General features: G+C 35.4%; 1 protein-coding gene across 2 annotated transcripts in view; it reads left to right on the forward strand.

Moving 5' to 3' along the window:
• LOC125671006 (uncharacterized) overlaps window positions 1-16,987 on the forward strand; it is a 65,531-nt gene extending 48,544 nt beyond the window's left edge. For both annotated transcript variants that reach the window (XM_048906482.2, XM_056162798.1), the window contains 7 exons: window positions 3,872-4,136; window positions 7,549-7,619; window positions 7,849-7,923; window positions 8,280-8,435; window positions 12,076-12,170; window positions 14,390-14,498; window positions 14,738-16,987. In XM_048906482.2, the coding sequence (XP_048762439.1) occupies window positions 3,872-4,136; window positions 7,549-7,619; window positions 7,849-7,923; window positions 8,280-8,435; window positions 12,076-12,170; window positions 14,390-14,498; window positions 14,738-14,949 (983 nt within the window). In that variant the 3' untranslated portion in view covers window positions 14,950-16,987. The remainder of the gene's footprint in view (window positions 1-3,871; window positions 4,137-7,548; window positions 7,620-7,848; window positions 7,924-8,279; window positions 8,436-12,075; window positions 12,171-14,389; window positions 14,499-14,737) is intronic.

Below are 16,987 nucleotides of genomic sequence, written 5' to 3' on the forward strand. Positions count from 1 at the left end.
AAGGTACAGGGGTTTCAACAGTCTCGATTGAAGTCAGCATTTCGCAAATTCTATGATCGTTATAACGATCTAGTTGGTCGATACAACCTATCATTGGGACAAATGCTGTCTGACGTGTTTCATAGCGATTGTTAGGCCGTTCTTGGTACATTGATTTTGACTACGGATAACTCCGTTTACCTGATCAGGATATAGGACTCACGGCGGGTGTGACCGGTCGACAGGGGATGCTTATTCCTCCTAGGCATCTGTTTCCACCTCTGGTGTGTCCAGGGGTCCGTGTTTGCCCAACTATATATTTTGTATTGCTGATAGGAGTTATGAGATTGATCACTGCTCGTTATCTTCACCTTTCATAAGGCATTTGTCAGTAGAAAGGACAGCGTGCCTAATACTCTACGTAGATTCTTACTTCGCAATGAAGAATACTTATACAATTCTAAAGTAAATAATATGATGTAAACTTATATTACATCTATTTGTATATGCATTTTATTTATAGACATCCTTCATTGTATGAAAAAGTCATAAGCATGCATGCGTCGAATTGTTTATTTTATTTGAAAATTGAGTACATTTTATTCATTATATCCAGATTCCTTTCAATTAACCATGGTTTATTTATTTAATGTTTTATATTTATATCATGTATTGCAATGTAAACCAACCATGCAATAAAATTCCCAAACCTTACTTGCAGAAAATACAGGTCCTAAAAAGTCTATCAATTCTAAGTGATGTTAATTACTATGTTTGATATTTTATAATTTAAACATTTTTTATAACCTCTACTTGCATAATAAATAATAGATGTGGCGCTAGCACTCAAATCTATTTTAAAGGATAAGCTTGTCGATTTCACAACTCTACTGAAAGGCATCATTTGATTTACACAAGTTTTAATAAGTGAAGTGAAAATTAGACTAAGATTGTTGCCTACAATCAGTGTGTGTGTATGTGTGTTTTAAAAGAACATGTATATGTCCTTCTTTATTTCATCCCTGGATATACATTCTGTTTTGATTACTTAACCCTCTCCAGCTGTGCATATTATCATGTGCATATTCTCTTAATATATTGCCACGTCGATATGGGAGGGATGCTTCTTTTTGATACTACATCTGTTTATGCTAGGCATGCCACGCCATGCGGGGCCTCCATGTATTCTAGATTCCTCTGATGGTTTGTCTCGGGATCATAGTTATAATGTTTTTACTACTTTGTCGCACTGGAAACAACTTTATGAATAACAGTTTTTGTGAAAGATTGTCTTATTGCATGGTATTTTTTTTCAAATAATATAGAACCATTCATTATGTCCCAAGTTACATCTGCGTTTCATCATTATACACCCGTCTTTAGACGGGACGTATTATGGTATGGCGATCGTGTCCGTCCGTCCGTCTGTTTGTCCCGCTTCGTGTCTGGCTCGTAACTTAAATACTATGAGACCTAGAATCCTCAAACTTTTTCAGCTGATACATCTTAGGTAGAGGGTGGGTTGCACTTTAAAGTTAGGTCACGGTGACCTTTGATTAAGACGATATGACCAAATATTGCTAAATCCTGTCCGACTCGTAACTGGACAATTATTTGGTCTAGAATCATCAAACTTGGTCAGTTAATGCATCTTAAAAAATGTGTAGGCCCTAAATCAAGGTCACTGTGTCCTATAATTAAGATGATATGGATATATAAATATATATATATGTATGACATAACCTTTTTTAGGGCTCGTGTAGATATGAGTCCTAGAATCAACAAACTTTGTTAATTTGTGCATCTGTATAGAAATGTAAATTGTAGTTTAAAATCCGGTCATTAAAACTTTTAAAATGGCAAGTAATTTTTTAGAAAAACAATGCTTTATGGGAGGTAACCCCTACATATGTTAGACATACAGTAACATTGTTTTATAAATCAATGCACTTTTTTCTTTATAAAATGGAGCCGCATAACAATTAATATGAATACTTATACCCCCGCAACAACTTTATACCCCCGCAACAAAGTTATGAGGGTATACTGGAATCGGGTTGTCCGTCCATCCGTCTGTAGCCGCATAACAATTTTAAAATATGAATACTTATACCCCCCCGCAACAAAGTTGTGGGGGTATACTGGAATTGGGTTGTCCGTCCGTCCGTCTGTAGACGCAATGATTTACGGGCTCTAAAGCGTTATCCTTTCCACCTACAGTCACCATATCATACATATGGACTACCCATGAGACAAAGATGTTCCCTATCGAATTTGGGGTCGAAAGGTCAAAGGTCAAGTGCATTGAGCATCGAAGTAGCAATATCGTTTCCGAGCTCTAAAGCGTTATCCTTTCCACCTACAGTCACCATAGCATACATATGGACTACCCATGGGACAAAGATGTTCCCTATTGATTTGGGGTCAAAAGGTCAAAGGTCAAGCGACATGAAAGTAGCAATATGGTTTCCATTTAAATTCTTTATTAACAACACCCTTTGGGAGAATGTGGTAAGCGGGGGTATTCTTAGTGAGCATTGCTCACAGTACCTCTTGTTTTGTTTCTAACATTAAGGATATAAATATATGCAGTGTTGTACTTCAAAATTTGCAAAGACTTTAGAAGCACATCACAGAACAAGTAGAGGAATTGTCTCATGGGAATGGTAATCTAAGTTGATGGTGTTTTGAGGAGTTTGATCTGTCTGTCCAATTAAGATTCCATTAGCCCCTTGTGAGTAAGGCATGGTGTTTCATAGTTCAGCTGGAGATTCAAAGATCATTTTGATAAGAGCTAAATTACATGTGTCCGGTTAAAGGTTAATTAATGAGTATAATCTTTGTACAATCCAAAATAAGTATTTTAGGGAGGTTTCTAGTATGCCAGTCCCCAATAGCACGCGACTGTGCATGAGCAGTTATTCCCTTTACCGTTGCTAAGCGGACTGTAAACACACCGCCATTTGCATGTTTCGCCTCGGATACTGAGACATGGAACTCGCCAATGTTTCGTGTAAATAAAATTGATTAGAAAGCCCAGAGGCGTTTGGGCGTAATAAAGCGGGTGCTTGGGGGCGGTAGCTTCCAACAAGTCAAGCTGATCACGTGAGTTAATCATATACATGTATATTTTAAAAAAAAAATGAAGCAATAATGTAGGGGAAGTGTCCGTGAACTAAAATTTTGATAAAACCGTTTTTTAAGGTTTTTCCCCAATGTCGTACTTACTAAAATATTTTTCGTAAGATAGGAAGAATCAATATCTTTTTTCAATGGCCAGTTTACTTATATCAACATCATTGACGTGAAAATTCCGAAGAATTGCATAAGATAACATACACGTGACAATTTCCTTTAACAACGCATTCCATCTAATTTGGAAAATAAACTTTTCACAAGGAATTCAAATTTAATTTTGTGATTTTTTGCCGTTATAAGGATTTTACCGATCGCTCACGCGATCGTTTATACGTAATGTATACTAAACTGCCTTCGGCGACACTTAATTTAGCACCATATTTTGGGGACGGGTATGTTAGAAATGTATTTTATACCATGCGAAAAAAAATATCTTAACGTGGTATGCAAGAAAATGAAAATATGTTTTCGAATATTTCTGTAGTTATTTGAACAATTCAAGAGATATATTGACATGTCAAATGCAATGTGCAATAGACACATACAAGGGATAATGTTGATTTTACCTCAGACCTAAAAGCAAAGATATTACAGGTAGGCCTAGTGCAGCCTTTGCACCATTTAGGTTTAACATGATTTTTTGTCATGCACTTTTATCTGTTTTTAATGAATCTGACGTGGCGGTCCCTTTATTTTATTTTATGAAGCAATTGTTAATTTCACTCTTACATATTCTTGTATCTGCATTTTACAGACCGCTACCCAACTCCTGTGATGCAATGCAGATTTCCCAGCATATTTGACTTTAAAAAAGTCTGGAGGGACCTATCGGGCCGAACTCAGTTAGTTGTAGATGATCAGATGCAGGTGATGAGAATAAAAGACACATACCCAAGCTTCTCTCTGAATGCAGACGAAAGCGGGAGTCACCAGGTCAAACTTGTTATGCGGTGTAGAACGTCACATAGTGGAATCGGGGGTGTTCAGAAGTTCGTTGTACACACTACGACTAGCGAATGGTAAACTTTCAATAAACTTATTATCAATACGGTTATTGTCATACAATGTAAAAAGAGCATCATTGCAATTTGAAGGTCTCTAATTTTATATGTATAAATACGGAATTTCGGAACTATTATTTCATCGTCGATTCCGTCATGGTTATATATATGTCCAATGATAGCAAACGGAGAAAAGAGTTGCTGTCAAATTTGTATGATAAATCAATCGTACCGGGGGGGGGGGGGGTATCCTTCAGTGCAATCAGTACAATGGCTCAATCTTGCATTTCCACTATCATTCACCGCTACTATAAAAGAATCAATATGTAAATACATTGTATAACGAACTTGTGTGTCACACGTTAAGAAAAGGAGGTTGCACCCCTCACCGCCCGTTGCTATATGTACCTATACGTGCCCGGAGATTAATACATAAAATGTGATTATTTATGATATTATTTCATAGCGGTCGGTTGTTATAATGACTCGAGATATTTCATTGAGTAGATATTCAAATACGGTAGAGGAAATAAACGGCACTGTGAATTTTTAGGTCACCTGAGTTTACTCGTGTGACCGATTGCAATTGGTGGTCGTCCGTCTGTCGTGCGTCGTGTGTTAACAATTGAACATTTTTAACTTCTTCTTGATAACTATCATTCCAATTTTTTTCAAAATTGGTATGAAGCATCTTTGGGACAAGGGGGACATAAATTATAAATTTCAGGACTCCAGCACCCCTGGGGCCCTAGGGGCGGGGCAAAAACTGTCCATAATTGACCAATTTTCAAAAATCTTCTCAAGAACCACACATGTATAAGAAAAACTAAATGCTTGGTGATGTAGAGCAGGAAGACCTCTACCAAAATTGTAAATTTCATGATCCCCGGGGTAGGGGTTCTGACCCCAGGGCAGGGCCAAACTTGGTATATAGTGTTTATGTGTAAAACACTTCAATAACATCTTCTTTAGTGCTATTGATACTGAATTCAAACTAAATGAATATTTAGAAAGAGCAGGTAGTCCTTTACCAAAATTGTAAATTTGATGATCCCAGGGGTAGGGGTTTTGGTATCAGGGTGGGGCCAAAATGGTCAGTTATTGAATGTGTGAGTAATAGACATTTTTAAATTCTTCTTAATAACTATCATTCCAATTCTTTTCAAATTTGGTATGAAGCATCTTTGGAACAAGGGGGACAAAAATTGTGAATTTCAGGATTCCTGCACCCCAGGGGCCTTAGGGGTGGGGCAAAAACTGCCCAAAATTGACCGATTTTCAAAAATCTTCTCTAGAACCGCACATGTTAAAGAGAAACTAAATGCACAGTGATGTAGAGGAGGGAAGCCTCTACCAAAATTGTGAATTTCATGATCCTCGGGGTAGGTGTAGGTGTTTTGACCCCAGGGCGGGGCCAAACTTACTATATAGAGACTATGTGCAAAACACTTAAATAACATCTTCTTTAGTGCTATTGATACTAAATTGAAACTAAATGGATATTTAGAAAGAGCAAGTAGTCTTCTACCAAAATTGTAAATTTGATAATCCCCAGAGTAGAGGTTCTGACCCTAAGGTGGGGCCAAACTTAGTAAATAGTATTTATGTGTAAGTTTGTTGATACTGTATAAAATCAAAATGCATACTTAGGAAAAGCAGAAAAGGATGTACAAAAATGGTGAATTTCACAACCCAGGGATTTGACTTTATGGGATGGGTCCAAATTAGTCGTATATTTTGATGTTTTAATGTTAATACACCTATTATATTATGTAAAGACTTTCATCGGTGTATGCACTTTTGAGGGCAGTGAAGTTTTAAGAACACGTTTTGTTTTATACGGTTGCTGAACATTAGAATTTAGCATAGATATTCAGAACAGGAAATGTATTCTAGATTTCATAGCGCTTGAGAGTAGTGATACTTTTTCACTAGTACTCAGGTGACCGTTAAGGCCTGTGGACCTCTTGTTATTTTTAGTCTGTCGTCGTCGGCGTAAACTTTTCACATTTTCATCTTCTCCAGAACCACTGGGCCATTTTCAACCAAACTTGGCACAAAACATCCTTGGGTGAAGGGCTTTCAATTTTGTTCAAATGAAGGGTCATGTCCTCTTGAAGGGGGGGGGGGGGGGGGGGGGTAATCGCAAAAATAGGGTGGGGTCATTTAAAAATCTGCTCCTCAAGACTCACTGGACCAGAGGAGCTGAAAATTACATGAAAGCTTCCTGACATTGTGCAGATTCAAGTTTGTTAAAATCATGACCCCTTGGGGTAGTATGGGACCAAAATAGGGGATTAAAATTTTACATACATGTACAAATATATAGGGAAATTTTTTAAAAATCTTCTTCTCAAGAAACACTGGGCCAAAAAAATTGAGATTTACATGAAAGCTTCCTGACATAGTTCAGATTCAATTTTTTTTTAAATCATGGCCCCAGGAGTAGGATGGGGCCGCAATAGCGGATCAAAGTTTTACATACTAATATGTAGAAAAAATCTTTAAAAATCTTCTTCTCAAGAACCATTGGGCCAAAGAAGTTTACATTTGTATGAAAGCTTCCTGACATAGTGCAGATTCAAGTTTGTAAACATCATGTCCCCCGGGGGTAGGATGAGGCCACATATGGGGATTAAATTTTTTTTTTTAAATTCTCAAAAACCACTGAGCCAGGAAAGTAGAATTTTACATGAAAGCGTCCTGACATAGTGCAGATTTAAGTTTGTTAAATAATGGCCCCCAGGGGTAGCATCGGGCCACAATAGGGGATCAAAATTTTACATACTAATAAATAGAAAAAAATCCTTTTCTCAAGAACCATTGGGCCAAAGAAGTTCACATTTACATGAAAGCTTCCTGACATAGTGCAGATTCAAGTTTGTAAAAATCATGGACCCGGGGGTAGGATGGGGCCACAATAGGGATCAAAGTTTTACATGCGAAAATATATGGAAAATCTTTAGATGTTATTATTATTATTATATTTTTGGTGTTGTATTCTGCTACCAAACGAAAATTTAATCTAATAACTCATGTTTTTTGGTACTAGGGTATTCGCTCGCGACTTTAAGAATATCGGTAATCTTTAAATCAGGTAGATATTTTTGTATCAGAAAAATATGAATCGTCTTTAATCTATCGCTAATTTGTATACAAGAGTTGTCCAAGTGACACATGATTTTCGTAACTTCTTTTTCTGAAGAGTTCCAAAATTTTATAGTTCCAATATCCCGTATTTGAATATATAATAGAATCTGATTTGTTGATAGAATATTGACACGTTTATATGATACGTGTAACATCATCAGTGGAATGACGTACAATTTAGTGTTTAAGAACGTTCAAACCCTGTTGAAAATAGCATTGAAATGTCAGTGGAACCACATTCGTACCTAAAAATAACCCAAAATATATGTTTTGTTTACAGTGAGTCAAACTACAGATGCGTACAAATAAAGCAGAGGGATGTCGATGGCAAAGTACTAGAGATGGAGCTCGGTAGATAATTAACTTTTGTAATGATGTCTTGTGATATTGAATTCATATCTGAATAATGATCATACCGTATTTTAAATGTGACTTACCGTTGAAAAGATGTTGGGGATGATACCAGAAGTAAAATCATCAAAGTCTTTTAAATGATTAACATATATTTTATGTTCTAAAATGTTTAACTAGTACTAAATATATGCTATTCACATCGAAATTTTCTCAAAATTTGTTCCAGGACAACCTTTAAATGATGAGTTCACAGCTTGTGATGACAGAACATTCACGACAGGAGAAAAGCGAATATTGATTGGTGAGTAAAATTTTGCCAGATCATTGTGTAAAGCAAGGTAACATACGCAATATGTTTCATTCAAACAATTTACTGAATATATTAAGGTAGCTCATTAAAAAAATTCATATAAAATAATAGAGAGCAAGCTCTTTTACTATGGTGAAATCATACTTCCTCAGAGGTGTTTTAACGAGCCATTGAATTAAAACAGTAGTGTAATGAGCTATTATAAGTAGATATATTGCAATGCGAATGTATATATTTCACACATGGAGACATATTTGGATAATAAGAATTACCACATTTACTTTAAGACAGCCACCAGAACACTGCAACATTTTTCTAAATGATAAAGATTTTTTTCACGTTTTCAGCTGATGACGTAAAGCCAAGGAATTGCCCAGTGCAAGGTGTGGGTAGTTTTGGTTTCACTGACAAAACCTCAGACTGCACTGGTGAATTTATTATCGGGTGTAGTTTGCCCCAAGAAATCGTCATTAAGAAAAAGTGTCCAATCAACCTTCAATCAGGTTTGTTTATTCAATTTAAATCGAAATTCAAAACTTTTCTTTCGGGCTTTTACTCAGAATGCTGAATTATTTTACATTTATCAGATATTTTCGTACAGCAGACGGTCAACGTAACAGTTCAAGTGAGCTACATGTATTCTGGTCACTTTTTGTCTGACATCAGTATGTCCGTCCGTCTGTTCGTAAAATTTTTATATTTTCAACTTTTTCCAGAACCACAGGGATAATTTCAGCCAAGCATGCCACAAAGCATGCTTGGGTAAAGAGAATTCATTTTTTTTCAAATGAAGTGTCACGCCATTTTTGAAGTGGAGATAATTAAGAATTAGTAAGGATTTTGTGGAATTTTTAAAAAATCTTTTTAAGAACCTCTGAGCCAATTTCAATCAAACTTGGCACAAAATCATCCTTTGGTGAACGGGATTCAAATTTGTTTCAATGAAGAGTCACGCTCTCTCAAAGACTAAATAGGTTGGAGTCATTTAAAAATCTTCTTAGAAACTACTAGGCCAGAAAAGTTGAAATTTACATGAAAGCTTCCTGACATACTGCAGATTGAAGCTTGTTTAAATAATGGCCTCTGGGGTTAGGGTGGGCCCACAATAGGGGATCAAAATTTCCATAGTGATATATATGATAAATCTTTTAAAATCTTCTTAAGAACATCATGATTATACATGTAATTGTATTACTATGCATGCATCCCCAGGTAGTGCAGATTTATGTTTGCTCATATTGTGGTCCCTTGGGTAGGGTGAGGCCATAATTGGGCATCGTATATAAGAAAATCTTTTAAAATCTTACAGCATGACCGCCATGAATACTCATATTAACATGCAATCATCCCCAGTTAGTGCAGTTTGATGTTTGTTCAAGTCATGCCCCCCGGGGTAGCATGGGCCATAATGATATCAAAGTTTTAAAAGCGGATATATAGGATAAATCTTTAAAAACTCGTCTTCTCAAGAATAACAGAGCCCTGGTTAATCATATTAATATGCAAGCATTCCCAGATAGTGCAGATTTGAATTTGTTCAAATTGTGGTCCCTGGGGGTAGGGTTGGGCCATAGTATGGTATCAAAGTTTTACATGAAAATATAAAGGAAAAATCGTCTGTTCAATAACAGCAGGGCCATGAATACTCATATTAATATGCAGGCATCTCCAGGTAATGCAGATTGAAGGATGTTCAAATCATGACCTCACCGACCCCCGGAGGTAAGATGAGGCAACAATAGGGAATCAAAGTTTTACATGGGAATACATAGGAAAAATCTTCTTGATAACAACAGGGACACGAATACTCATAAATTTGTAAATCCCCAGGTAGTGCAGATTGAAGTATGTTCAAATCATGACCATGGGGGTAAGATGGGGCCACGTGCACAATAAGGGATCAAAGTTTTATATGGGAATATATAGAGAAACATCTTTGAATAACAACAGCTGGGCCATGATTTGGCCATATCCATATGCAAGGACCTCCCGATAGTGCAAATTCAAGTTTGTTCAATTCAGGGGCCCCGGATGTGGGGTGGAGCCATAATAGGATCAAAGTAGGATATGAAAATATTCAGGAAATTAATAAAAGCACATTCTTTTCAAGATTAGCACGACCACACTAAATCATATCAAAATGCAAATGTTCCTAAGCTCTGTGGATCCAACTTCGTGGCTAAAGACTGGGGGGATATTGTTTTGTTCTGCCTGTCTGTAACTTTTGAATGGTGAGTGATAGTGCTCTCATATTTCATATGTGTTTTCATTGTGACAAGACCATTCTTTTGGTACCAAAGCTTTTGACCTAATGACTTTGGCCTTTGACCTGCTTTTTAAAAAAACTAACTTAGGCAATATCTTCTCAACTATGTAAGGTAGGGCTTTCATATTTTGTATACATATTTCTTATGTCAAGAAACTTCATTTAATGCCATGTTTGACCTTGTTGCTTTGACCTTGGATTTTGACCCAAAGTTTAAACTTTAAAGTATTACCAGCTCATAATTTTGAATGGTTAATGATACATATTTCATATTTTGATCTTGGATTTTGACTTGCTCTTAAGAAAGGTTAAATATCCTCTGAACTAACTCCATACTCACATTGTTATCTGATAAAAATATAGAAAATGTATTTATTTCCATTTATTAAAGTTAAAACTAATAAATTATTTGATAAAATATATAGGTCATCACACATTTCAAGATGTGAGACATATTTAAACAGAACCATATATGAACGGCAAAAATTGCAATTTTCCTTAAACAGCATCATCAAAAGTTAACAAAAATTGGTCATGACGATATGAAGGTATTCATAACAATTTCATGAAGCTGTTTCTTTACAAAACTATACAAAATGTCTGTGAAAATATTGAAAATCTATCGGATAATGGACTTGATAAAGAAATAACTGGAAATAGTTATTGTCATGGGATTCAATGTTTTGAAACATATCGTTGATTATTCATATATAAATCAGACCTTTGAACTATTTTATTATTAACAAGATTTTATACAATAACTATCGAAAAAGTCTCCAAAAAATGTATGTTACTACCATGCATAAATCTAAACAAGAGATGTTTGTAAAACACATATGCCCCCCATGGTGCGTAAATGAAAAGCATCATTTAATTGATTATGATAGTAGTATCATCAATTCAAAATATTGAGCAGACAATATCTTCCTATGTCAAGAGTGGATTGACCATGTGACCTAAAAATCAATAGGGGTCATCCACTCCTTATGCTGTACCAAGGTTGGTGTCAATGAAGCAAATAATTCTTAAAATATAGGAGACAATATATTACCATGTCCAGTTCAACCATTGACCTTTGACCATGTAACCTCAAAATCAATAGGGGTCATATTCTCCTGAAGATGTACCTGTGTACCAAGTTTGATGTCTGTCAAGCAAAGGGTTTTCAAGATATTGAGTGGACAGTATATTCCTATGTCCAGAGTGGATTGACCCTTGACCTTTTGATCTGAGAAACAATGGGAGTTATCCTCTACTATTAACCAACATACATATGAAATATCATTATGATCAAGTGAATGGTTCTTAAGATATTGAGCGGACAAGATGTGGTCTTCCGACCGACTGACATACCGACCGACCGACAAGTGCAAAGCAATAAGGGGGGCATAATAAATCATTGATTTTGCAAAATCTTATGACGTCACAGGAGAGTGGAATTACTCTAAGGTAGGGATTCCATGTGTTATATATAGATTTCTTATGGAAAGACCTTACATTTCATACCATGATTTTTTTTTTTTTTAAATTGACCTTGTATCATGGTTACATCATGATCCTATGGGGGGTAGATTGGAACTACAATATGTGGTAAAAAAATTTCATGGGAATACAGATTGCAAAAACTCATTTTAAAATCACAATATCTGAACAACAGTGGGGCCAAGGTGAATCAACTGAGCGATATGGCCCAAGGGCCTCTTTAGACTTGCAAACCCGATATGTCTTTCCATACTTTCATCTTTCCGTTATACGTAGCTTAACGATGACTTAGTAAACAACGTGGCTGTCGATTAAGTGGATTTAACAAAAATCGGCATTTTTATTTTATCTATTGTGGATATCAATTCTAAAGATCCAGCGATTTTATTTCACAGTGAAGATATGGAGATGCCTGTCAGACTGGGAGGAGGGTAATGCACACTACGTCATAGTACAGTCTCCAAAACTCTTCAAACCTGCCAAATGTCTGGTAAGTCAGCAACATAAAGTATAATCGTATCAGATAACAGGAAAAGATAATAAAATCAATTACTTTCATGGTTTATAAAGTAAAAAAGTACATTTGATTTGTTGTGTCTGAAAAACTGATTCAAATTTATGTTAATTCGAAGAAAACAATGAAAACCAGATATGACTGTAATCTTCCCATTAAAAAGTCTCCCAAATGAACCATTCGCTCTAAGTTATGTTTACAATACATATACTGGTTTGTTGAGTAAATCAGTTTACAGGACCAGTCGTTTAATCATCATTGTTAAAGATTCCGTGTCTCTAGTAGACCATGTTCTGAAGTTACACTAGTACCAGGTTTTTATGGCCAATGTCATAGGTTAAGGTAATTGGAGTAACTGAGCTTGACAAGGGGGGCGTATAGTGTAAATTTCAAGATCCCTACATTCCTGAGGCCTCAAGGGCAGGGCAAAAACTGCCAAACTTAACAAATTTTTAGAAATCCTCTTTAAAACCGTACGTCTGTAAACAAAACTAAATTTATAGTGATATAGAGCTGAAACCCCTCTACCAAAATTGTAAATTTCATGATCCCCGGAGTAGAGGTTCTGATTCCAATGCGGAACCAAACTTGTCAATCCCGTTGGGATCCGGGTTAGAATAGGTCCTCAGTACCCTTTACTTGTCGTAAGAGGCGACCAAATGGGATGGTCCTTCGGATGAGACCGTAAAACCCGAGGTCCCGTGTCACAGCATTTGTTGCACGATAAAGACCCCTCCCTGCTCAAAGGCCGTAAGCACAGAGTATAGGCCTAAATTTTGTAGCCCTTCACATGCAATAATGACGTCTCCATATGAGGGGAAAATTCTTGAACAATACTTAGTGTACAACATACAACCAACGAAACTTGGCATATAGTGTTTATGTGTAAACATTTAAAGAACATTTTGTTTAATGCTATTGATACTAACTTGAAAGTAAATATATATTTAGAAAGAGCATGTAGCCTTTTACCAAAATTGAAAATTTCATGATCACAGGGGTAGGGGTTTTGGTATCAGGACGTGGTCAGAATGGACATCGTGATTACATATGTAACTTACCAATTAAACATTCTACCAAAATTGTAAATTTCATGATCCCCGGGGTAGAGATTTCGTCTTCAGGGCGGGGCCAACTCCGCATGTAATGTTTATGTATAAAACATTTAAATAACATCATTTAATGCTATTGAATCTAAATATGTATTTGGAAGACGCCCTATACCGAAATTGTAAATTTCATTATCCCAGTTGTAAGGGTTTTGGTTCCAGGCTTGGGCCAAAATTATCATGATTGTGAAAGACTTCGTCTTAGATTTTGCTGATACAGTATGATAACAAAATGCATATTTAGGTAAAGCAAAAGTGGATGTACCAAAATTATGAATTTCGCAACCCCAGGGTTATGACTCTTGGCATGATCCAAAACAATCGTATAGTGTTAATGTAACATATATTATGAAAATTCTTTCATCAGTATCATTACTTCCGGGGGCATTTGTGTTTTAAGAACATTGTTTTACACTGCTGCTGAATATTAGAATTTAGCATAGATATGCAGAATAGGAAAATAATTATGATAGATTCATAGCTCATAGCTCTCAGGTGACCGATAAGGCCTCTTGTTCAAAACTTCCACTTACACCGTTCATACTTCTAAGTACACAGACGAGAAAGTGTATTAGAGCTTTGTAAGATTAATCAGTAACTACTATGTTTGATTTTATCACGCCTCAGACGAAATTGTTGAAATCTAATTGGTCAGATCTTGGTCACATGACGCCGTTAAAAAAACCGTATCATGCGGGAAAATCCGTATTGAGCGAGTAATTTATTGTCGGGTTCGACTTGCAGCCGTGACAAAATGGCGAAACGATTTTGGGGAGACTAAGTTGTATGATATAGACCCCCACATATACAGTTAGAGGTCTTCGACATGATAAATTCGTTACACAGTTAGTGACCTGTTACGAAAAAATACATGATGTGGAAAGAAAACCCGTATCCGACGAGGCTTCGCCTCTCCCGATACGGGTTTTCTTTTCATACCATGTATTTTTCCGTATCAGGTCACTAACTAACTGTGTAACTAATAGTATCAGAGCTTTGTAAGATTAACCAGTAACTGCTATGTTTGATTGTATCAGAGCTTTGTAAGATTAACCAGTAACTGCTATGTTCTTTTGGACTTCTCAGTCCTTTACAGTGACCGACAATGGCATTGAGGTACAAGAGGATGAATTTTGTATGAGGAGAACAACAGTCAGTAGGTCGTCCATCAATTACTTGTTGTTTCAACCGAGAGGTTTGTATAAGATTTGCTATACACGTTTCTGTTTCTAATCGATATTTATGTTTGTCATACTATGCATTTCTCCTCAGATTTATTTAATTATCAAAGCTTTAAGGACAATATATTATTTATTGGAAGTATTTGAAGATTGTTGAATCTTGATTTTTTCAATGCCCCTTCATTGATGCTTCAGTTTTCTTCATCAGATTTATTCAAACTTTTGTTAATTACGAAAAAACTTTAAATTACAGCACATTGCAATCCGAATACACATTCATCCATCACAGAGAGTCCGAGTGGTATGACTTCAGATCGCTCGAAAACTTTTCCCAACAGAACAGGAACTAATAGTATTCAAGGGTCGAAGGGCGTTATAGATGCCGAAAACTCCAGCAGAAGACTTTTTATGTCGTCTGTTATTTTGTTTCTATCTCTTGTGACAATTTATTTTCTGATTAGGTGATAACTGGAAAGAACATCCCTGATATCTGAAATTGCCTCCTGCTCAAGTGCTAAAACTAGTTGTGATGTCATTCCTTTGCCAATTACGTGATACAAAGTATCGGACCAATCTTGTCATTTTTTTCTCTATCTTCATGTTGGTTCCAAGCCAAAAACATTACGAGGGAATGCATGTAGAACAACAATTTCTGAGTACTTGATGACAACATCTTAAAACAAATCTGCAGATTTTTCAGAAATTATTTTCTGGAACACAAATTCCAGAAGTGCGTGTGAAGGAAAGGTTGATCAAGATATGAAAAACTTGCCGCATCACCTTGCCAATAGTGCTACCGGTTCAAGGCCGGAAGTGAAATCCTTGGAACATATTCTAGTGTCCATGGGGAAAATCTAAACTATTGTGATATATTTATATTTTCGTGCTTTTAGTCCCATTCATAATGGTACTAAGACACGGTGCTAAATTTATATTTGTTGGATCTCATTATTAACCATATGATATTGATCTGTAATTTTCACTTCATATGAAAGCTCTGCTTTTGTCATTCCTACCATGTTTATGAAACATTCGCATGTATAAGGATTAGTGAACTATATTGCTACACATATTAGATATATCCAATGAAATTGGTTTTTAAAATATCCTCATATGAAATAATACTCTGCAATATCTGATAGACAATACTAGACTACACTGCAAAACAACGATTAAAAATAATTTTAACATTCCCTGCATGTATGAATGGAATGTGAATTATCTTAATGTATTTAACATCCTCAACATTCCCATATTGACATAAAAAGACATTGACATTAAAATGGATTTGTGTGCAATAGAAATACAGTACGTATAATGTGCGTTATACTGTATGTACATAGGTACAACTGATGTTGACAAGTTGTGAACCTCTATAAAGTGCATAATATTTGAATACTTCCCTATATTATATGCTGCAATTACATTCATGTTATGTATTTTTTGCAACGAATAATCTTTAGTTGTTTTTGTTCGCTCTGGTTTGTGCAAGACGAATGAAAGAAATGAAATGATCGTTAAATATTTGAATTGTTATTCATGTGTGTATATGTATATATTTCATTCTTTATCAAATTTGCTTACAATTTAAATGATATCCTTACTGAATGATCCAAAGTTGTAATTCTCCGATCAATATTACATATATATATGGTTATTGAACTGACTTTGGTGAGTATTGGCCGAGTTGGGTTTATGGATTTGTGATTTTATTTATGGATTTGTGAGCAAATTTTTAACACTCAACAATGACTAATATTTACCAATAAAAGTTTAATGACTCCTTTATTATGTAGTTACACTATAAGTCAGTTGTTTTATGATGATTATTTATTAATTTTCTTGTTCTGGAACATCATTGGCACTGATAAATCAGTTACACATAATTCCAACATTCATTCAACTGCATCGATCAATGCTAGTGAAATTTTTCAGATTATGAATCATAATATTTGCTGCTCCTTAACTGTATATCAAATTCAAAATATTACTAAAATTAATTGATATTTGATAGGTATTGAAACCTGCTACCAGAGCTTGCTGATCTTTGTTTACAGCTAGATTGCAATAACGTTAACTTATACCCGGAACGTTTCTGTGCGGATCCCAATATTTCTTGGGAAATTGGCATTCAATAATAGCTCAGATATTGCATGCTAAAATTCTCTAGAATTTCGGAACATTTTACCACATAAAAATTAGTACATGTATTGTACATATAATATCTATATCAATATTTGTTTCTCTCCAATCAATTACGACACAAAGAAGACTGCGGTATTAAAATTTTTGATCAATTTGGTCGTTTTTCAAAAGAATTTTCAATCAGTGCCAACAATATGAATGAATACATTGGATTAATGTTGTATTCTGTTTTGATGAGGTACACAAAACGTCATTACTTTCATTTCTGTTGTTGAAATAGAGAACATGAAATTTGAAAGGAATGAGAAATTGATATCTTGTAAAATTGTACATTATTAAACATGATAATTAAGAAGAA

The sequence above is a fragment of the Ostrea edulis genome, chromosome 4 (assembly GCF_947568905.1).
Source record: "Ostrea edulis chromosome 4, xbOstEdul1.1, whole genome shotgun sequence".
Taxonomy (NCBI): Eukaryota; Metazoa; Mollusca; class Bivalvia; order Ostreida; family Ostreidae; genus Ostrea; species Ostrea edulis.